This window comes from Thalassophryne amazonica, chromosome 5 (assembly GCF_902500255.1).
Source record: "Thalassophryne amazonica chromosome 5, fThaAma1.1, whole genome shotgun sequence".
In the NCBI taxonomy this organism is placed as follows: Eukaryota; Metazoa; Chordata; class Actinopteri; order Batrachoidiformes; family Batrachoididae; genus Thalassophryne; species Thalassophryne amazonica.
Window position 1 is genome coordinate 123143135 of NC_047107.1, and position 22639 is coordinate 123165773.

The 22639-nt window shown below is 41.4% G+C and overlaps 1 protein-coding gene across 1 annotated transcript in view; it reads left to right on the top strand.

Annotated features, from left to right (window-relative positions):
• Positions 1–715: 715 nt before the first annotated feature.
• The window catches only part of gtf2h2 (general transcription factor IIH, polypeptide 2), a 35928-nt gene continuing 14004 nt past the window's right edge, over positions 716–22639 (top strand). Inside the window, exons 1-9 of the mRNA XM_034171247.1 lie at positions 716–844; positions 4120–4194; positions 4281–4358; positions 8295–8331; positions 8814–8900; positions 8989–9039; positions 10432–10486; positions 11429–11534; positions 11627–11717. Of these exons, the coding sequence (XP_034027138.1) occupies positions 4139–4194; positions 4281–4358; positions 8295–8331; positions 8814–8900; positions 8989–9039; positions 10432–10486; positions 11429–11534; positions 11627–11717 (561 nt within the window). The 5' untranslated portion in view covers positions 716–844; positions 4120–4138. The remainder of the gene's footprint in view (positions 845–4119; positions 4195–4280; positions 4359–8294; positions 8332–8813; positions 8901–8988; positions 9040–10431; positions 10487–11428; positions 11535–11626; positions 11718–22639) is intronic.

Consider the following 22639-nt stretch of genomic DNA (forward strand, 5'->3'; position numbering starts at 1 on the left):
GCTACTTTAGTCTGCTGCTCAAGTCTAACCAACTACGGAAGCCCAATGGTGGCAAACTTCAAAACTCAACAGAATAACTTTAACAATACTGCCACCTTTTGTCAAAAACATGCATGACAGCCATAAGAAAGGCTGCACAGGGGACGTTTCGCTTCAAATCGCAGAAGCTTCCTCAGCTAAAATTCTTGCTCTGGTAGTCTGACTTCTGTACTGAAAACAAGGGAAGACACCTTCACAGTATTGTTTCAACTATTGAGCAGAATAATATGTCACTGGGTCTCATGTCACGATGATGTGAAGTTGGCAAGCCTTAGGCTGGGTCACTGTGGGTTAAACAGTGGGCTGTATGTGCTTGGGAAACATCTGGACAGTTGCTGTCATTTTTGCGGTGTCTTTGAGTCTGTTCTTCGTGTGTTATTATGATGCCCTTTGAAGAGGATAGAAGGGTCATGTTTATTTGTTTGGCAGATTTGGGTTATAGTACCTTTTCCTTGAGGACATTACTAGGACATGGAGCTTCCCCAAAGGAGAGAGCGAATGTGGTGGTCTGTTTTTTTAAAAAATTGTGGCTTATATTGGAAGATATAGGAGTGCTGTCTCTATCTTATTAAAGTTTAATAGGTGTTATATGCCTTCTGACCTGAGGGTGGCAGCAATGCACTGAACGTGCCAAGCATGCCGACAACGAAGAAGAAGGACTGATTCACTCTCCAACCTGCTAGGTGGCGATAATGTACCAAAGAAATGGTTTGTGGCCAACCACTGTAAAAAGCTTAAAGAAGAAGAAGAAGAAGAACATCACAACCCGCCCTCAGCAAAGGAAGAAGAAAGAGGCAACAAACAGGTTCGTTTCTCAGTCAGTTTTGTTGTTTTATTTTTCTTTTAAAATATTTAGTTAATGTGTAGTTTTACATATTAAAAATATAACCAACTTAAAGTGTTAGTGGCAGCATGCTAACTTTGAGGAGATGCCGTAGCTAAGTTTTAAAATCGTGGCTTCAAGGTTTTTTTCTTTCAGGGGTCAAAATAAAATACAGTAAATGTTATTGATGTCGTCAGATTCATTCAAAAGTCTGCAGAACTGCACACCTATGTTATTTTAAAATACGAGAGTCACCGAGACAGAAGATGATGTACATTTTGTAGCGCTGAGCCAGATTCTGTAACAGTTGCACCAAAATACATTATTATTAAATTTGAATTCGGTGACCACAATGTATAAAGAAAAGTCCCTTCCACACTTTTTGTTTGTTTAATCTTTACATGAACACTTTTTGTCTTCAAAGACAAGCAAAAAAGTGATCCAGTGTGTTTTCCCATTAAAAACAAAAAAACGAAGTGGATATTTTGCCGGATACGGCAAACACGCACCTAGCAATATTTGACCAGATCTTCTCGCTGATTGAGTGGTTCAAATGACGTCATCGTAGAGGGTATTCCACCATGGCTGCGTCCTCGAGTGTTGGTGCTAATTTTTCATCTTTAAATGCCATTTTGGGTGCCATGAAGTCGTTTGAATCGGAACAGCAAATCTACTGTCGGAGGGATTCTCGGACACTAAAAGCAGCTCAAAAATGTGGCATAGCCGTGCCTGAAATTATTTCCACCGTGCCTGAAATTATGTCCAGTGGCGCTTTTCGCCACGCAGTGGAAATAATTTTGGGCATGGTGGAAATAATTTTTGCAGTCTTGATAATTTTCTGTGTAGGGCGTGGATGATAAACAAAACCTGCAAATTCAAGACAGAATAAAAATGAAAATGCAGAAGTCCACGTCAGCACGTGTGTTTATCCTGGTTTTTTTTTTTCTGTCAGTGTCATGTCTGCAAAACCTTTGATCAGTCCACCCCTGAAAATAGTGAATGGTAAAATATGCCAATTTTCAATCATGAAAATCACCAATATCGAGCTACTATCATGAATGTGAAATAAAGAGTTCCCGCCTGACCGCGGCCGTGAATAAATTTAGACAGCCGGCAAAACAGCGCAACCCACTATTTTGCCGGTACCATATACGACGAAATATCGTCCAGTTCAACTTTGCAGAGGGCGCTGCCATGTTGAAATAAACTCTACGATGATGTCATTTGAACTAGCCAATCAGCAAGGAGATCCGGTAAAATATCACTAGGTGTGTGTTTGTTGTATATGGCAAACTATAACCTGCCTAAAAAAAAAAAAAAAATCCCACCCTGCAGAAACTTTAACTGTTTTAAAACAGAACCATAAAATTTCATCACATTTTATATGAATTTGGTGGGGATTTGCAAAACTACAGAGTTGTTTTTTTTAACTGTGCACATGGCCAATCAGGAAATAGGTAATTCTTTTTTTTTTCCTGTAAGCCAAATGGTAGATTAAAATGGTAGTTTTTTTAATGTGGATGATTATTTTTTTCTTTTTTAAATACACTCAACAAAAATATAAACGCAACACTTTTGGTTTTGCTCCCATTTCGTATGAGATGAACTCAAAGATCTAAAACTTTTTCCACATACACAATATCACCATTTCCCTCAAATATTGTTCACAAACCAGTCTAAATCTGTGACAGTGAGCACTAATCCATCCCACCTCACAGGTGTGCCATACCAAGATGCTGATTAGACACCATGATTAGTGCACAGGTGTGCCTTAGACTGCCCACAATAAAAGGCCACTCTGAAAGGTGCAGTTTTGTTTTATTGGGGGGGGATACCAGTCAGTATCTGGTGTGACCACCATTTGCCTCATGCAGTGCAACACATCTCCTTCACATAGAGTTGATCAGGTTGTCAATTGTGGCCTGTGGAATGTTGGTCCACTCCTCTTCAATGGCTGTGCAAAGTTGCTGGATATTGGCAAGAACTGGTACACGCTGTCGTATAAGCCGGTCCAGAGCATCCCAAACATGCTCAATGGGTGACATGTCTAGTGAGTATGCTGGCCATGCAAGAACTGGGACATTTTCAGCTTCCAAGAATTGTGTACAGGTCCTTGCAACATGGGGCCGTGCATTATCCTGCTGCAACATGAGGTGATGTTCTTGGATGTATGGCACAACAATGGGCCTCAGGATCTCGTCACAGTATCTCTGTGCATTCAAAATGCCATCAATAAAATGCACCTGTGTTCTTCGTCCATAACAGACGCCTGCCCATACCATAACCCCACCGCCACCATGGGCCACTCGATCCACAACATTGACATCAGAAAACCGCTCACCCACACGACGCCACACACGCTGTCTGCCATCTGCCCTGAACAGTGTGAACCGGGATTCATCCGTGAAGAGAACACCTCTCCAACATGCCAAACTCCAGCGAATGTGAGCATTTGCCCACTCAAGTCAGTTACGACGACAAACTGGAGTCAGGTTGAGACCCCGATGAGGACGACGAGCATGCAGATGAGCTTCCCTGAGACGGTTTCTGACAGTTTGTGCAGAAATTCTTTGGTTATGCAAACCGATTGTTTCAGCAGCTGTCCGAGTGGCTGGTCTCAGACGATCTTGGAGGTGAACATGCTGGATGTGGAGGTCCTGGGCTGGTGTGGTTACACGTGGTCTGCGGTTGTGAGGCTGGTTGGATGTACTGCCAAATTCTCTGAAACGCCTTTGGAGACGGCTTATGGTAGAGAAATGAACATTCAATACACGAGCAACAGCTCTGGTTGACATTCCTGCTGTCAGCATGCCAATTGCACACTCCCTCAAATCTTGCGACATCTGTGGCATTGTGCTGTGTGATAAAACTGCACCTTTCAGAGTGGCCTTTTATTGTGGGCAGTCTAAGGCACACCTGTGCACTAATCATGGTGTCTAATCAGCATCTTGATATGGCACACCTGTGAGGTGGGATGGATTATCTCAGCAAAGGAGAAGTGCTCACTATCACAGATTTAGACTGGTTTGTGAACAATATTTGAGGGAAATGGTGATATTGTGTATGTGAAAAAAGTTTTAGATCTTTGAGTTCATCTCATACAAAATGGGAGCAAAACCAAAAGTGTTGCGTTTATATTTTTGTTGAGTGTATATAGGTGTCTCGGGGCAGCAGCAGATGGTTATCTTGGAACTTATTGTGATATTTCACTGTGCATATGGTTTAAAGTTGTTGTTGTCTGGGTTTTTGGATCTTAGCTGTGTTTCATAGGACAGAATGGATGAAGAACCTGAGAGGTCTAAACGCTGGGAAGGCGGCTATGAAAGGACATGGTAAACAACACATGACTCCTAAAACATTGAGACTGTCAGTGATGTAGTCGGTTTTGCCATGTGAAATGACGTCTGTTCTTGTATAGGGAAGTTCTGAAGGAGGATGAATCTGGCTCACTTAAATCCACAGTGGAAGAAATCCTTTTCCAAACCAAAAGGAAAAGGTAGGTGTACACGATGACATGAGATCATGCACAGTATGATGATGAAGGTGGAGTGTTGAAGAGAAATTATGTGCTGCATACTATATGATTTAAATTCTATGTTTGTCAGTTGTGTAATTGTTACTTAATCTTAAAGAAACTATCTACAACCCCTGGCAAAAATTATGGAATCACCGGCCTCGGAGAATGTTCATTCAGTTGTTTAATTTTGTAGAAAAAAAGCAGATCACAACTTTCTGGCTTTAAGAAACAGTATAAGAAATCAGGAAAAAAAAATTGTGGCATTCAGTAACAGTTACTTTCTTAGTCCAAGCAGAGGGAAAAAAATATGGACTCACTCAATTCTGAGGAAAAAATTATGGAATCATGAAAAACAAAAGAACGCTCCAATACATCACTAGTATTATGTTGCACCACCTCTGGCTTTTATAACAGCTTGCAGTCTCTGAGGCATGGACTTAATGAGTGACAAACAGTACTCTTCATCAATCTGGCTCCAACTTTCTCTGATTGCTGTTGCCAGATCAGCTTTGCAGGTTGGAGCCTTGTCATGGACCATTTTCTTCAACTTCCACCAAAGATTTTCAATTGGATTAAGATCCGGACTATTTGCAGGCCATGACATTGACCCTATGTGTCTTTTTGCAAGGAATGTTTTCACAGTTTTTGCTCTATGGCAAGATGCATTATCATCTTGAAAAATGATTTCATCATCCCCAAACATCCTTTCAATTGATGGAATAAGAAAAGTGTCCAAAATATCAATGTAAACTTGTGCATTTATTGATGATGTAATGACAGCCATCTCCCCAGTGCCTTTACCTGACATGCAGCCCCATATCATCAATGACTGTGGAAATTTACATGTTCTCTTCAGGCAGTCATCTTTATAAATCTCATTGGAACAGCACCAAACAAAAGTTCCAGCATCATCACCTTGCCCAATGCAGATTGGAGATTCATCACTGAATATGACTTTCATCCAGTCATCCACAGTTCACGACTGCTTTTCCTTAGCCCATTGTAACCTTGTTTTTTTCTCTTTAGGTGTTAATGATGGCTTTCGTTTAGCTTTTCTGTATGTAAATCCCATTTCCTTTAGGCGGTTTCTTACAGTTCGGTCACAGATGTTGACTCCAGTTTCCTCCCATTCGTTCCTCATTTGTTTTGTTGTGCATTTTCGATTTTTGAGACATATTGCTTTAACCATCCCAAAGACGTATCGTTATCTTTGGCTGCTTTCAGTGATGCCGGTATTTGGTTAGACTCTTTCTCTCCGATTGTTCTGTCTGAGTTATTTTCATTAGTTACTTCATCCAAACCATCAACATGTTTATTAGACCCCATTCCTACCAGGCTGCTCAAGGAAGCCCTACCATTATTTAATGCTTCGATCTTAAATATGATCAATCTATCTTTGTTAGTTGGCTATGTACCACAGGCTTTTAAGGTGGCAGTAATTAAACCATTACTTAAAAAGCCATCACTTGACCCAGCTATCTTAGCTAATTATAGGCCAATCTCCAACCTTCCTTTTCTCTCAAAAATTCTTGAAAGGGTAGTTGTAAAACAGCTAACTGATCATCTGCAGAGGAATGGTCTATTTGAAGAGTTTCAGTCAGGTTTTAGAATTCATCATAGTACAGAAACAGCATTAGTGAAGGTTACAAATGATCTTCTTATGGCCTCGGACAGTGGACTCATCTCTGTGCTTGTTCTGTTAGACCTCAGTGCTGCTTTTGATACTGTTGACCATAAAATTTTATTACAGAGATTAGAGCATGCCATAGGTATTAAAGGCACTGCGCTGCGGTGGTTTGAATCATATTTGTCTAATAGATTACAATTTGTTCATGTAAATGGGGAATCTTCTTCACAGACTAAAGTTAATTATGGAGTTCCACAAGGTTCTGTGCTAGGACCAATTTTATTCACTTTATACATGCTTCCCTTAGGCAGTATTATTAGACGGTATTGCTTAAATTTTCATTGTTACGCAGATGATACCCAGCTTTATCTATCCATGAAGCCAGAGGACACACACCAATTAGCTAAACTGCAGGATTGTCTTACAGACATAAAGACATGGATGACCTCTAATTTCCTGCTTTTAAACTCAGATAAAACTGAAGTTATTGTACTTGGCCCCACAAATCTTAGAAACATGGTGTCTAACCAGATCCTTACTCTGGATGGCATTACCCTGACCTCTAGTAATACTGTGAGAAATCTTGGAGTCATTTTTGATCAGGATATGTCATTCAAAGCGCATATTAAACAAATATGTAGGACTGCTTTTTTGCATTTACGCAATATCTCTAAAATCAGAAAGGTCTTGTCTCAGAGTGATGCTGAAAAACTAATTCATGCATTTATTTCCTCTAGGCTGGACTATTGTAATTCATTATTATCAGGTTGTCCTAAAAGTTCCCTAAAAAGCCTTCAGTTAATTCAAATGCTGCAGCTAGAGTACTGATGGGGACTAGAAGGAGAGAGCATATCTCACCCATATTGGCCTCTCTTCATTGGCTTCCTGTTAATTCTAGAATAGAATTTAAAATTCTTCTTCTTACTTATAAGGTTTTGAATAATCAGGTCCCATCTTATCTTAGGGACCTCGTAGTACCATATCACCCCAATAGAGCGCTTCGCTCTCAGACTGCAGGCTTACTTGTAGTTCCTAGGGTTTGTAAGAGTAGAATGGGAGGCAGAGCCTTCAGCTTTCAGGCTCCTCTCCTGTGGAACCAGCTCCCAATTCAGATCAGGGAGACAGACACCCTCTCTACTTTTAAGATTAGGCTTAAAACTTTCCTTTTTGCTAAAGCTTATAGTTAGGGCTGGATCAGGTGACCCTGAACCATCCCTTAGTTATGCTGCTATAGACGTAGACTGCTGGGGGGTTCCCATGATGCACTGTTTCTTTCTCTTTTTGCTCTGTATGCACCACTCTGCATTTAATCATTAGTGATCAATCTCTGCTCCCCTCCACAGCATGTCTTTTTCCTGGTTCTCTCCCTCAGCCCCAACCAGTCCCAGCAGAAGACTGCCCCTCCCTGAGCCTGGTTCTGCTGGAGGTTTCTTCCTGTTAAAAGGGAGTTTTTCCTTCCCACTGTAGCCAAGTGCTTGCTCACAGGGGGTCGTTTTGACCGTTGGGGTTTTACATAATTATTGTATGGCCTTGCCTTGCAATATAAAGCGCCTTGGGGCAACTGTTTGTTGTGATTTGGCGCTATATAAAAAAATTGATTGATTGATTGATTGAAGTTTTCTGTCTTGACGCTTTGATGTCTTCCTTGGTCTACCAGTATATTTGCCTTTAACAACCTACCGATGTTGTTTGTATTTGGTCCAGAGTTTAGACACAGCTGACTGTGAACAACCAACATCTTTTGCAACATTGCATGATGATTTACCCTCTTTTAAGAGTTTGATAATCCTCTCCTTTGTTTCAGTTGACATCTCTCGTGTTGGAGCCATGATTCATGTCAGTCCACTTGGTGCAACAGCTCTCCAAGGTGTGATCACTCCTTTTTAGATGCAGACTAACAAACGGATCTGATTTGATGCAGGTGTTAGTTTTGGGGATGAAAATTTACAGGATGATTCCATAATTTTTTCCTCAGAATTCAGTGATTTCATATTTTTTTCCCCTCTGCTTGGTCTAAAAACGTAACCGTTACTGATTGCCACAATTTTTTTTCCTGATTTCTTATAGTGTTTCTTAAAGCCAGAAAGTTGCCATTTGAAATGACTTTAGTTTTGTGTCATGTCTGTGATCTGCTTTTTTTCTACAAAATTAAACAACTGAATGAACATCCTCCGAGGTCGGTGATTCCATAATTTGTGCCAGGGGTTGTACTGCTCAGATTCAAGAAGACGTCTTACAGTTATTCAAAATGTTCTCATCCCAAACTGCCGCTGTTTTCCCTCATATAGGGTATTAGAGAGTCATGGACAAGTGCGGCTTGGAATGGTGAGTGTTTTCTTCCTCCCGTATCTGTACTATAACTTTTGGAAATTATTCCAAATCTACAGTTCTACTTGCTAAAGTTATACTCCTGTTTCATAAAATTGGGAAATTCGTACTTTCTACAAGGAGGAAAAAAGATCTATGTGCCAATATATACTTGACCAATATTTTGGTTGGCCGATAATACCAGCTGATATAAGCCTTTCACAAACATCTGTTATTTTTGCAGGTAGGAAAAGTTTTATTTACTGAATAAGCAATTCAGGCTGTTAGACATAGTGTCGTTACATCATTTGGCATTGTTTACAGTGCTGTCATGCATGACTGGGACCCCCATCCATTCTTGGCCACATTACCTACAAGAGATAAAGTCAAATGGACCAGCTACTGTTTATTTTCAATCAGACAATCCAAAACTATGAGGACGGCTTGTGATGAAGGCAGCTGTGTTGCAAAAATGTGTTTGTTTCTGTCTTGCCTTTTAGATGCGTCACCTCTATGTGGTGATAGACTGTTCAAAAGCTATGGAAGAACAGGACTTGAAGCCAAATCGTCTCACTTCTACTCTAAAGGTTAGTTTTATATCAAACCCTTCAGATTTTGCTCTCATGATGACTTCAAAAGTATTTGCTCAGTTGTTTTTCTTCTTCTTCTTATCAGTTGATGGAATTGTTTGTGGAGGAGTATTTTGACCAAAATCCTATCAGTCAGGTATGTGTAATTATCAGTTCTGTGCCTGTTTTATAGCATGTTGTATCATTTGTTGCAAATATTTATTTTGTCTTTATCAGAAAACATCACTGACCAAAACAACAAATTTCTGTTGTAATTTAACATTAAATTGTAAATTAACCAGTGGGTTTTTTTCCTCCTCCTTAATTGTAACTACATATCCCGCAGTGTTTTCCACTGTTTTATTTTAATCTTATCTAAATGAGTCATTAATGAGTCTTATCTCATAAACAGCACATTCGGATTGAAACTCACTCACTCACTTAAAACGGGCTCACAGCCATCAGTGATCAGATCAGCTGATCTGATCACTGATTTTTGATGGTTGAGTTTTGATGGTTAAGTATCTTGGTGTACATGTTGACCAGTCATTATCTATGAGCCCGACAGTAAACAGAATCATAAATAAGTCTAATGCCAGACTGAAGTTCTTGTAAACACAGACCAGACACTTTAATTTGCGTTTGAAGAACTGTTAGTCTGAGGTCACATGTTCTGAACTCCAGAACATGTGACCTTAGATCAGATGATACAATCACAAAATCGATCATCCACCTTCAGACTTAGGGTGCTCTGGTACCATGTACACTTATGAGCATCCTTATGTTCGAACATGGTGTTCGTTATGGACAGTCTGTGACTAGCACAGAAGTCCAATAACAAACAGCCGCTTGGATTAAATCAGGGAGGCCGTTCCTCCCAGTCACACTTCTCCAGGTGTCTCTGTCATTGCTCACACGTGCGTTGAGGTCCCCCCAGCAGAACAAGAAGGCTGAATACTCCAAACTGCTGTTTGGTGCATATGCACAAACAACAGTCAGAGTTTTCCCCTCCTCACTACCCAAAGGCAGAAGGAAACGACCTTCTCATCTACCGGGGTAACCTCCAACGCAGCGGTGCTCACCTGGGGACTCGTGAGTATCCCCAAACATGCCCGGTGCCTCACATCCTGGTTCTGTAGCCGAGGCTGTGTGTGGAGGCGAGGCCCACCAGATCTAACTTGTAGTGCTCCATCTCCTGCACAAGCTCCAGCTCCTTCCCCCACAGCAAGGTGATGTTCCACACCCCCCAGAGCTAACCTCTGCCACCCGGGTCTGATCTGTCGAAGCCCTTGACTTTCACTACCATCCATGGGACAGTGTAGCAGACCCCAGTGGGTGGTGAGACCAGAGGGTGGAGATGGAAGGTCCATGTTGCCTTTTTGGGCTATGCCCGGCCAGGCTCAATGGCCAGTACACAATGGTTTTTGTTTTATGGATGGAACACAATGGATATAATTGTTTTCACTTTATTGTGTTCTCCGTGTATTCTTTCGTACACATATTTTGTTATGTGTAGTGAATTGTATTATTTTTGTTTTGTTTTTTTCAGATGGGCATTATCACAACAAAGAATAAACGAGCCGAGCGGCTGACTGACCTGGCAGGTGAGAATCATAAATATCTGATGTCTGTCAGTGTGTGTTGTGAAAAATATACAGTCAATATACGTGAATAACTTTATTCCAGTAGTGCAGTCATGTTACTTTACTTTTATCTTCCCGTCAGAAGTTAAGCAGGGTGGGGGGGGGGGTGCTGACTAGGACTCAGGTGGGAGACTACTTAGGAACTAGAGGAGCTACAAGTGTGTTTCTCTCTGTAGAACTGGAGTTATATTAGGAAGTTCATCTGGTGTAAAAGGTATATGCAGATCTGCTGTGGCGACCCCTCCCTCCCCCCAGTAAATGGGTGCAAAAAAATAACAACAAAAACCCCTTTATCCCAGTAGTGTTTGCTGCACAAAGCAACAAAAATGTTGCCTCGTGTTTTAAATTGGCACTAAAGGGGTCTGTTGGATTTAGTATTCAAATTCTTAGTTATTACACTCTTCAATGTGTTGTTCCTTTTTGGATGTCACATAGGGGTGGAGTAGCGGTACACTTTCCTCACGATACTGTTGAAAGTACGGTACTTTCCTATCCAGTAATCTCATCCAGATGTCGAACAAAAGACTTGTGAAGAATTAAAAAATATGGAATGTACCTGAACATTCTGTCTGAAGTTTTTATGTTTCATTTTGCACAATTGCCTTAAAAATGAATGTGAACAGAACAATATCAGCAGACCTCACACTATTACCATACACAGATCACTGTTTGGTACAGTTTTTTATGCAGTATGCTCCAAATCCCAGTGAAAAATTGCATGATTGTGGATCATGTGCCCTCTGAGTGCACTTTTTGTTTAACATGAACATCAGAGGTTTTTATTGAGGCTGATTTGATGGATTTTACGACAATTCTACAAGTGGCCCAGTCATCCACCACGTCCTCTTGTTGCTTACTGTAGATTTATATTAACGTGTTGTTGTTGTTTTGCTTCACCGCCAGGAAACCCGAAGAAGCACATTGCTGCAGTGAAGAAAGCGGTGGACACTATCTGTGTGGGAGAGCCATCTCTCTACAACTCTCTCAGCCTGGCTGCACAGACTCTTAAGTAGGTCCAAACTCTTTTTTTCTGCACCTCTTCAGATCAACTTGTGCAATAATGAGAGATGCCACTCAGTTTGTGCTTTTCATTGCATGAAGGCACATGCCTGGACACACCAGCCGAGAGATCCTGATCATCCTGAGCAGCTTGACCACCTGTGACCCAGCCAACATCTATGAGCTGATCAAGGTAAAGGAGGCTGCATGTTAAACCGTTGCCTGCATTGATGGACGCTATATTTTAGCAAACTAGTGCACCATCTGCAGTAACCCACGGTGCCCTGGACAAGCGTTGATAAGCTTATCGCTGACAAGAGTCACTTTTCTGCAGAAAGCGTTTACAAAGTACACTTCAGTGATTTTGATCTTTTCACCCCCAAATCAACAGGTGTCTTAGGGGCACCCTGCTGACACACATGCCAAGATTGGTGACAGTCAGGCAGTTAGGAAAGAAGTTACTGCCCTCACAAGATTTTTACAAAAGTACACTCCAGTGACCTTGACCTTCCACCTTTTGACCCCCAAATCAATAGGCTTCTTGGGGTTACTATGTGTAATACTCATAGCAGGTTTTGTTACAATTGGGACAGTACAACTGAAGGAATCTGTCAGAAATGAAATGTCACATGACTGTTGTCCAGCCAGCTGGCTCATCCGTGGCAAAAAAGAAAGAAAGTAGAAGGCACTCAGAGAACGTGTACCTCTGTCAAGGCCGCATATGCTCCAGATCCAATTTAGAAGAAAATCCTTCATTTTCTAGGACATTGTCCATCTGCTCAACAAATTTCATCAACATCCTCTCACAACCTTTTGAGTTAAATCTTGATAGTTGCCAAATATTCTGCTGGATCTCAGTTCCATAATATATTCTGGATCTTGGTTTAGTTTTGTAATGGATCACAGTTGATCTATGAGTCGCATGGACCTCCTCAGGATCCTCAGGAAAAAAAAAAGAAGAAATTATAAACTCAGGTTACTTTTGCTCCTTTTCTCTTTTTTTCTTTTTGTGGGGGGTGGTTTTTGTACTTTTCGTGGTTTTGACAAAAAGGCAATTTTTTAATTCACTGATAGCCTTCATGTTGCAATTTAATCTAACAATTAAGTATTGTAAAATACTCTTTAAAACACTGGCTACATTGTTCTCATTCAGTACAAAGTGGTACTGAATGAAGCCCCGCACGGTGTGAGAATGGTTTTCAAAACATGGATCTAACCATGCATTGATGGTGCCATCACAGATGTGTAAGTTGGACACACACTTGGTCTTCGGAGTGAGATTGCATCAGAATTTTGGCTCTCTGTTGGGACTGTTTACACAGAGACTGCTACCTGCTGCTTTGGACTTGAACTAACAGTCTTTTTCAAGACTTTTTTACTTTTTTACCTTTTTACTTTTTTTTTAACTTTTTTACTGTGCTCCAACGCCTAGGGAAGACCTCTAACGGTCGAAACATCGCGACGGAGCACTGTTATCAGCTAACTTTCATCAGCGTTGGCAAGCTAACTAGCTTGCTAACGCTTTCGTTTTTATTTATTTATTTATTTTTATTTATTTTTTAGCACTGTTGTCGTGCGTTATCTGTGCTGCTCCACAGCGTGTTTAGTCGATTTTTATTTTATTTTAGCACCGTTGTCGTGCGTTCGCTGTTGTCGTGCGTTGCCTGTGCTGCTTCATGGCCTGTTTGGTGCCTTGATTGGGGCACTCCTTCTGCTGAATCACCTCTAAATTATTTACACATTATTCACTTTGTGTGTTTTTAGGAATCCGCTAGGTTGCGTAGCTACTAGCGCTTAGCCGATTTAGCATGGCGGCTTCTCCTGTCTCTCCCGCACTTTTCTGCTCTGGGTGTGAAATGTTTAGTTATTCCTCGGCCTCCTTTAGCAGTAACGGTACTTGTAATAAGTGCAGCTTATTCGTAGCTTTGGAGGCCAGGCTGGGCGAATTGGAGACTCGGCCCCGCACCGTGGAAAATTCTACAGCTAGCCAGGCCCCTGTAGTCGGTGCGGACCAAGGTAGCTTAGCCGCCGTTAGTTCCCCCCTGGCAGATCCTGGGCAGTCGGGAAAACAGGCTGACTGGGTGACTGTGAGGAGGAAGCGTAGCCCTAAACAGAAGCCCCGTGTACACCGTCAACCCGTTCACATCTCTAACCGTTTTTCCCCACTCGACGATACACTCGCCGAGGATCAAACTCTGGTTATTGGCGACTCTGTTTTGAGAAATGTGAAGTTAGCGACACCAGCAACCATTGTCAATTGTCTTCCGGGGGCCAGAGCAGGCGACATCGAAGGACATTTGAAATTGCTGGCTAAGGCTAAGCGTAAATTTGGTAAGATTGTAATTCACGTCGGCAGTAATGACACTCAGTTACGCCAATCAGAGGTCACTAAAATTAACATTAAATCGGTGTGTAACTTTGCAAAAACAATGTCGGACTCTGTAGTTTTCTCTGGGCCCCTCCCCAATCGGACCGGGAGTGACATGTTTAGCCGCATGTTCTCCTTGAATTGCTGGCTGTCTGAGTGGTGTCCAAAAAATGAGGTGGGCTTCATTGATAATTGGCAAAGCTTCTGGGGAAAACCTGGTCTTGTTAGGAGAGACGGCATCCATCCCACTTTAGATGGAGCAGCTCTCATTTCTAGAAATCTGGCCAATTTTCTTGGATCCTCCAAACTGTGACTGTCCAGCGTTGGAACCAGGAAGCAGAGCTGTGGTCTTATAGACCTCTCTGCAGCTTCTCTCCCCCTGCCATCCCCTCATTATCCCATCCCCGTAGAGACGGTGCCTGCTCCCAGACCACCAATAACCAGCAAAAATCTATTTAAGCATAAAAATTCAAAAAGAAAAAATAATATAGCACCTTCAATTGCACCACAGACTAAAACAGTTAAATGTGGTCTATTAAACATTAGGTCTCTCTCTTCTAAGTCCCTGTTGGTAAATGATATAATAATTGATCAACGTATTGATTTATTCTGCCTAACAGAAACCTGGTTACAGCAGGATGAATATGTTAGTTTAAATGAGTCAACACCCCCGAGTCACACTAACTGTCAGAATGCTCGTAGCACGGGCCATGGCGGAGGATTAGCAGCAATCTTCCATTCCAGCTTATTAATTAATCAAAAACCTAGACAGAGCTTTAATTCATTTGAAAGCTTGTCTCTTAGTCTTGTCCATCCAAATTGGAAGTCCCAAAAAACAGTTTTATTTGTTATTATCTATCGTCCACCTGGTCGTTACTGTGAGTTTCTCTGTGAATTTTCAGACCTTTTGTCTGACTTAGTGCTTAGCTCAGATAAGATAATTATAGTGGGCGATTTTAACATCCACACAGATGCTGAGAATGACAGTTTAACACTGCATTTAATCTATTATTAGACTCTATCGGCTTTGCTCAAAAAGTAAATGAGTCCACCCACCACTTTAATCATATCTTAGATCTTGTTCTGACTTATGGTATGGAAATAGAAGACTTAACAGTATTCCCTGAAAACTCCCTTCTGTCTGATCATTTTTTAATAACATTTACATTTACCCTGATGGACTACCCTGCAGTGGGGAATAAGTTTCATTACACTAGAAGTCTTTCAGAAAGCGCTGTAACTAGGTTTAAGGATATGATTCCTTCTTTATGTTCTCTAATGTCATATACCAACACAGAGCAGAGTAGCTACCTAAACTCTGTAAGGGAGTTAGAGTATCTCGTCAATAGTTTTACATCCTCTTTGAAGACAACTTTGGATGCTGTAGCTCCTCTGAAAAAGAGAGCTTTAAATCAGAAGTGTCTGACTCCGTGGTATAACTCACAAACTCATAGCTTAAAGCAGATAACCCGTAAGTTGGAGAGGAAATGGCGTCTCACTAATTTAGAAGATCTTCACTTAGCCTGGAAAAAGAGTTTGTTGCTCTATAAAAAAGCCCTCCGTAAAGCTAGGACATCTTACTACTCATCACTAATTGAAGAAAATAAGAATAACCCCAGGTTTCTTTTCAGCACTGTAGCCAGGCTGACAAAGAGTCAGAGCTCTATTGAGCTGAGTATTCCTTTAACTTTAACTAGTAATGACTTCATGACTTTCTTTGCTAACAAAATTTTGACTATTAGAGAAAAAATTACTCATAACCATCCCAAAGATGTATCGTTATCTTTGGCTGCTTTCAGTGATGACGGTATTTGGTTAGACTCTTTCTCTCCGATTGTTCTGTCTGAGTTATTTTCATTAGTTACTTCATCCAAACCATCAACATGTTTATTAGACCCCATTCCTGCCAGGCTGCTCAAGGAAGTCCTACCATTATTTAATGCTTCAATCTTAAATATGATCAATCTATCTTTGTTAGTTGGTTATGTACCACAGGCCTTTAAGGTGGCAGTAATTAAACCATTGCTTAAAAAGCCATCACTTGACCCAGCTATCTTAGCTAATTATAGGCCAATCTCCAACCTTCCTTTTCTCTCAAAGATTCTTGAGAGGGTAGTTGTAAAACAGCTAACTGATCACCTGCAGAGGAATGGTCTATTTGAAGAGTTTCAGTCAGGTTTTAGAATTCATCATAGTACAGAAACAGCATTAGTGAAGGTTACAAATGATCTTCTTATGGCTTCGGACAGTGGACTTATCTCTGTGCTTGTTCTGTTGGACCTCAGTGCTGCTTTTGATACTGTTGACCATAAAATTTTATTACAGAGATTAGAGCATGTCATAGGTATTAAAGGCACTGCGCTGCGGTGGTTTGAATCATATTTGTCTAATAGATTACAGTTTGTTCATGTAAATGGGGAATCTTCTTCACAGACTAAAGTTAATTATGGAGTTCCACAAGGTTCTGTGCTAGGACCAATTTTATTCACTTTATACATGCTTCCCTTAGGCAGTATTATTAGACGGTATTGCTTAAATTTTCATTGTTACGCAGATGATACCCAGCTTTATCTATCCATGAAGCCAGAGGATACACACCAATTAGCTAAACTGCAGGATTGTCTTACAGACATAAAGACATGGATGACCTCTAATTTCCTGCTTTTAAACTCAGATAAAACTGAAGTTATTGTACTTGGCCCCACAAATCTTAGAAGCATGGTGTCTAACCAGATCGTTACTCTGGATGGCATTTCCCTGATCTCTAGTAATACTGTGAGAAATCTTGGAGTCATTTTTGATCAGGATATGTCATTCAAAGCGCATATTAAACAAATATGTAGGACTGCCTTTTTGCATTTACGCAATATCTCTAAAATCAGAAAGGTCTTGTCTCAGAGTGATGCTGAAAAACTAATTCATGCATTTATTTCCTCTAGGCTGGACTATTGTAATTCATTATTATCAGGTTGTCCTAAAAGTTCCCTAAAAAGCCTTCAGTTGGTTCAGAATGCTGCAGCTAGAGTACTGACGGGGACTAGCAGGAGAGAGCATATCTCACCCGTGTTGGCCTCTCTTCATTGGCTTCCTGTTAATTCTAGAATAGAATTTAAAATTCTTCTTCTTACTTATAAGGTTTTGAATAATCAGGTCCCATCTTATCTTAGGGACCTCGTAGTACCATATTACCCCATTAGAGCGCTTCGCTCTCAGACTGCGGGCTTACTTGTAGTTCCTAGGGTTTGTAAGAGTAGAATGGGAGGCAGAGCCTTCAGCTTTCAGGCTCCTCTCCTGTGGAACCAGCTCCCAATTCAGATCAGGGAGACAGATACCCTCTCTACTTTTAAGATTAGGCTTAAAACTTTCCTTTTCGCTAAGGCTTATAGTTAGGGCTGGATCGGGTGACCCTGGACCATCCCTTGGTTATGCTGCTTTAGACGTAGATTGTGGGGGGGTTCCCATGATGCACTGTTTATTTCTCTTTTTGCTCCGTATGCATCACTCTGCATTTAATCATTAGTGATCGATCTCTGCCCCCCTTCACGGCATGTCTTTTTCCTGGTTTTTTCCCTCAGCCCCAACCAGTCTCAGCAGAAGACTGCCCCTCCATGAGCCTGGTTCTGCTGGAGGTTTCTTCCTGTTAAAAGGGAGTTTTTCCTTCCCACTGTAGCCAAGTGCTTGCTCATAGGGGGTCGTTTTGACCGTTGGGGTTTTTCATAATTATTGTATGGCCTTGCCTTACAATATGGAGCGCCTTGGGGCAACTGTTTGTTGTGATTTGGCGCTATATAAGAAAAAAGTTGATTGATTGATTGATTTTATCCTTTCCTTTCATTTGGCCACAAAAAAATTCTTCATAAAGCATGTTTTCTCTCCCGAAACTGTGGGACCGGCCATGTTTGTGGTTTGTGCTGCAGCGTTGCATCATGCTAAAATAAGATGCTACATGTGGGACACCAGCCAGTCTCACTGAGGAAGTCGCTTCTGTGATTCCGGAGTCGGACAGAACGTAATGACAAGTGACCGCTGTTAACGGGACAGGCAGGACGTGGACCAACTTCAGCATTTGTGTATGGTGGGCATATTTTGATCACCGAAAACTACGACACTTGCTCCGGCAATGAGATACTCAAATGATGCTTGAAGTTTACTCAAAGATGAAACACAATGAAACCCAGGACATTTTCATCACTTTCTAAAAAAAAAAAAAACAGGACGACCAGTACAGGACGTGAAAAACAACACGGCTTGGGAGGACGTTTGGTCACCCGATGTTATTGGCCAAGCTGAGCTAAACCGATAGGTAATGGCCCAGTCACACGGTACACAACGATTCCTGAACGAAGGGAAAAAGTAAAAAATGCGCTGGGACGGAGCTCACAGCACCTGAGTCCTGGAGAAACTGCAAACAGGATCTGTGCACACATCAGTGGACCACCTGCTCTGGTTCCTCGTCCAGAACAAAAGAGGGATCATCTCCATCATTATCAGAATTCACACTGTCTGTCGACACACGGCGCGCGCCGTCTTGCTCCAATAAAAAAAAAAAATAGTGCGCTGTGGTCACTGATGTATCACTGTATTATGTTCTAAGGCATATATGCTGATTTATAACAGAAAACTGTCAGAAGGGAGAATAAATATAACTAGGACTGCAAGCAGTCATATACGGGCCCTCGTTCCGCGCAACCGCCTACCCAGGCCAGTGGGTGCCCTTGTGAGCACATGTGGGCATGTGCATGCAGGGGCAACCACTCATCACATAGTTAAAATTTTAAACAAATCACACAGTGCATAAAGGAGTTATGACATGTTGATTATTCATCCACTAGGGGGCGCTCAGTGTACAAACAGAGGGGCCGGGTGTGTTCAGGGGCCAACCGTCATCATACATGTGAAGTTTCAAGGGGGCGCTATTGAGGCATTTTGCCCCGCCCATGGGCGATGCCCCTATGAATTATAAGATGTTGTCGTGCTCGTCCTGTGTATCAATTTTCATGATGATGTGACAAAATTAAAGCCGTCAAAAGGAAGAACGTAATTTCATGGCGAATGGGCAATATTCAGTACGCCGCCACACGGACGCCGTTACTCGTAACTTCACAGCGTTTATCGGCTATGTTCACCAATTTGTTCTGCATGTTTTAAAAGTGGAATGAAGTTGATTGGGTTAAGTATGTGACATCAGGACCTCTTAAAGTAAAAATAGGACATTTCCCGCCACCACCGGGGGGCGCTATGGTGCAGGTGGGAACTTAAGATATGTAGACGTTCAGGGCGGAGCCCTCATCATGTCCAGCAAGTTTGAAGGATATACGATGAAGTATGTGGGCGTGACAGCCGTTCGAAGTGAAATGGCGTGCTCCGAAAAGCTCGCCAAAGTTTGACGACCCCTAGCAGCCACGCCTTTTGACTTAATTAGAATCTTTTGATCACCATTGTGTTGTGATGATTTTGACCAAATTTGAAGTCGATCGGATGAAATCCCTAGGACGAGTTCGTTCAAATGTAAGTAGTGGAAATGGCCAAAAATGGTAAAAATTTGCTCAAAATCGAAACTTAAAATCAAAATGGCCGACTTCCTGTTGATATTTCACCATGACAGTAAGAGACTTTTTCGTGGGTCCTGGCATGGTAAATATGTGTACCGACGAAGAAAGCCCAATGCGGAGGGGTTTTTTGAACATTTCTAGGGGGCGCTATTTTGCGATTTTTCTGCGACCATGTGTGAAGCCCCCAAAATATCGAATTTCGGATCCGGCCGGACGACTTTGGAAAGTTTGGTGAGTTTTTGAGCATGGGAAGAGGCCGAAATTTCGATTTCAAGAGTAAGAATAATAATAATAAATAATAATAATAAACAGCGCAATTACAATAGGGTCCTCGTAGGACGTTGCCTACTCGGGCCCTAAATATAAGTGTAAAGATGGTTGAATATATCAGAGCAGTAAATTAATCAGTGCGTGTGAACGCACGTATTGACTCACATGATCCACAATGTGAATTCTTCCTTCCAGAACAGCTCTTTATATAATCATTTTGATTCAACTACCCGTTGCCACATGTACAGAAGGACTGGATTGTCATTCCTACACTCATATTGTTATATTTAATACAAAATAATATGCGCACGCAGCAGCTCCTGCTGATGCTGCATTCATGTACCGTCGGAAATTACACAACTTTTTGTTGTTTTAAATTCAACAGTTGCTTGTGGCAAAATAATTATCTCCACACAAAAGATTAATTCACTTTAAATTTTTCAGTTTATTTTCATTTATATAGCACCAAATCACAACAGAGTTGCCTCAAAGCGCTTCACACAGGTAAGGTCTAACCTTACCAACCCCCAGAGCAACAGTGGTAAGGAAAAACTCCCTCTGAGGAAGAAACCTCAAGCAGACCAGACTCAAAGGGGTGACCCTCTGCTTGGGCCATGCTACAAACATAAATTACAGAACAATTCACGGACGAATATACAAGAAATGCTATTGGCGCACAGGACAGGAGGATCGCCAACACAAATACAACTCCCGTCTCTGGATGGAGCTGCACCTTAAACAGAGAGAAGAAAAACAGTATCAGGCATCAGAAAGACAAAAAAATACTGTATAATTTGCCAGCATTAAACAACAAGAAAAACAGAAGAAATACTAAGGTGATTGCCGGCCACTAGCCCTAAACTTCACTAAAAGACCCAGAATTTAGGTAAAGTTGAGGCCGCGGCCCGCTCCAATTACTAATAAAATGAATTAAGAGTAAAAAGCGTAAAACAAAACTGTACCAGTATGCTAGCCATATGAAAGGGAAAATAAGTGCGTCTTAAGTCTGGACTTGAAAGTCTCCACAGAATCTGACTGTTTTATTGACGCAGGGAGATCATTCCACAGAACAGGGGCATGATAAGAGAAAGCTCTGTGACCCGCAGGCTTCTTATTCACCTTAGGGACACAAAGTAGTCCTGCACCCTGAGAACGTAAAGCCCGGGCCGGTACGTAAGGTTTAATTAGGTCAGCTAGGTAGGGAGGTGCCAGTCCATGAATAATTTTATAGGTTAGTAGCAGGACCTTAAAATCTGATCTCACTGGGACAGGAAGCCTTTGAAGGGATGCCAAAATGGGTGTAATGTGGTCGAACTTTCTGCTTCGTGTCAAAAGTCTGGCTGCAGAATTTTGAACCAATTGGAGACCCCTACTGCTAGACTGCGGTAAACCAGAAAATAGAACATTGCAGTAGTCCAATCTAGAAGAGATAAATGCATGGATCAGGGTCTCGGCATCAGCCATAGACAGGATGGGACGAATCTTTGCTATATTTCGCAGGTGGAAGAAAGCATTCCTAGTAATATTTCTAATATGGAGGCCAAAGGACAACGAAGGAACAAAAATTACCCCAAGGTTCCTCACTTTGTCAGTGTGATGTATGACACATGAGCTGAGGCTGAGTGTTAACTGGTCAAATTGATGCCGATGTCTCACTGGACCAAGAACCATCATTTCAGTATTATCAGAGTTTAAAAGTAGGGAGTTTCTAGACATCCAACTTCTCACTGCTGCAAGGCAATCTTCTAAGGATTTTATGTGAACGAGATTACCAGCAGTTATCGGCATGTATGAATGAATGAATGAATGAATGAAAACTGTTTATTTCGAACATTTGATACAACAACAATTACAAGATAGATCAGTAAAGACAACAACAAAAAAGTTCCTACTGTGTACCCAACATGTCCGAAAAGGGGTAGGGTGAAGCATCATCTTATTTATCCCTACCCCTTCTTCCCCACAACCAGTAATACCCTTTGCCACATATACACATAGATTCCTACACACCTAAACTGATATCAATATATATATATATATATATATATATATATACACCTACACATACCTACTTACATACAAAATACTATATATTTACAAGCCGAAGCAAAAAACAAAAACACCCTAACCCTCATTACCCTTCCTCCTCCCTATACCTAGAAAAAAACCCATATTTTTGTACCGCTGTTTGAACTGGTTTATGCTTGGACATTGCTTGAGCCCCACTCCCAATCTGTTCCACATCCTCACCCCACAGACAGAAATACAGAAACCTTTTAATGTTGTTCGTGCCCACTGATGCTTTAAATTAAATTTCCCCCTCAGACTGTAATCCCCTGATCTGTTAAAAAACATATTTTTAATATTTGCTGGAAGTAAATTGTTTATTGCTTTATACACAATTTGTACTGTTTGAAAACGAACCAAGTCTGTGAATTTTAAGAATTTGGATTGTAAAAGTAGTGGATTTGTATGATCTCTATAGCCAGTATTATGAATAATTCTTATAGCTCTTTTCTGCATTACTGATAGTGATTGTGTTGTACCTTTATAAGTATTACCCCATACCTCTGCACAGTACTGTAAATATGGTAAAACCAATCAATCAATTTTTTTATATAGCGCCAAATCACAACAAACAGTTGCCCCAAGGCGCTTTATATTGTAAGGCAAGGCCATACAATAATTATGTAAAACCCCAACGGTCAAAACGACCCCCTGTGAGCAAGCACTTGGCTACAGTGGGAAGGAAAAACTCCCTTTTAACAGGAAGAAACCTCCAGCAGAACCAGGCTCAGGGAGGGGCAGTCTTCTGCTGGGACTGGTTGGGGCTGAGGGAGAGAACCAGGAAAAAGACATGCTGTGGAGGGGAGCAGAGATCAATCACTAATGATTAAATGCAGAGTGGTGCATACAGAGCAAAAA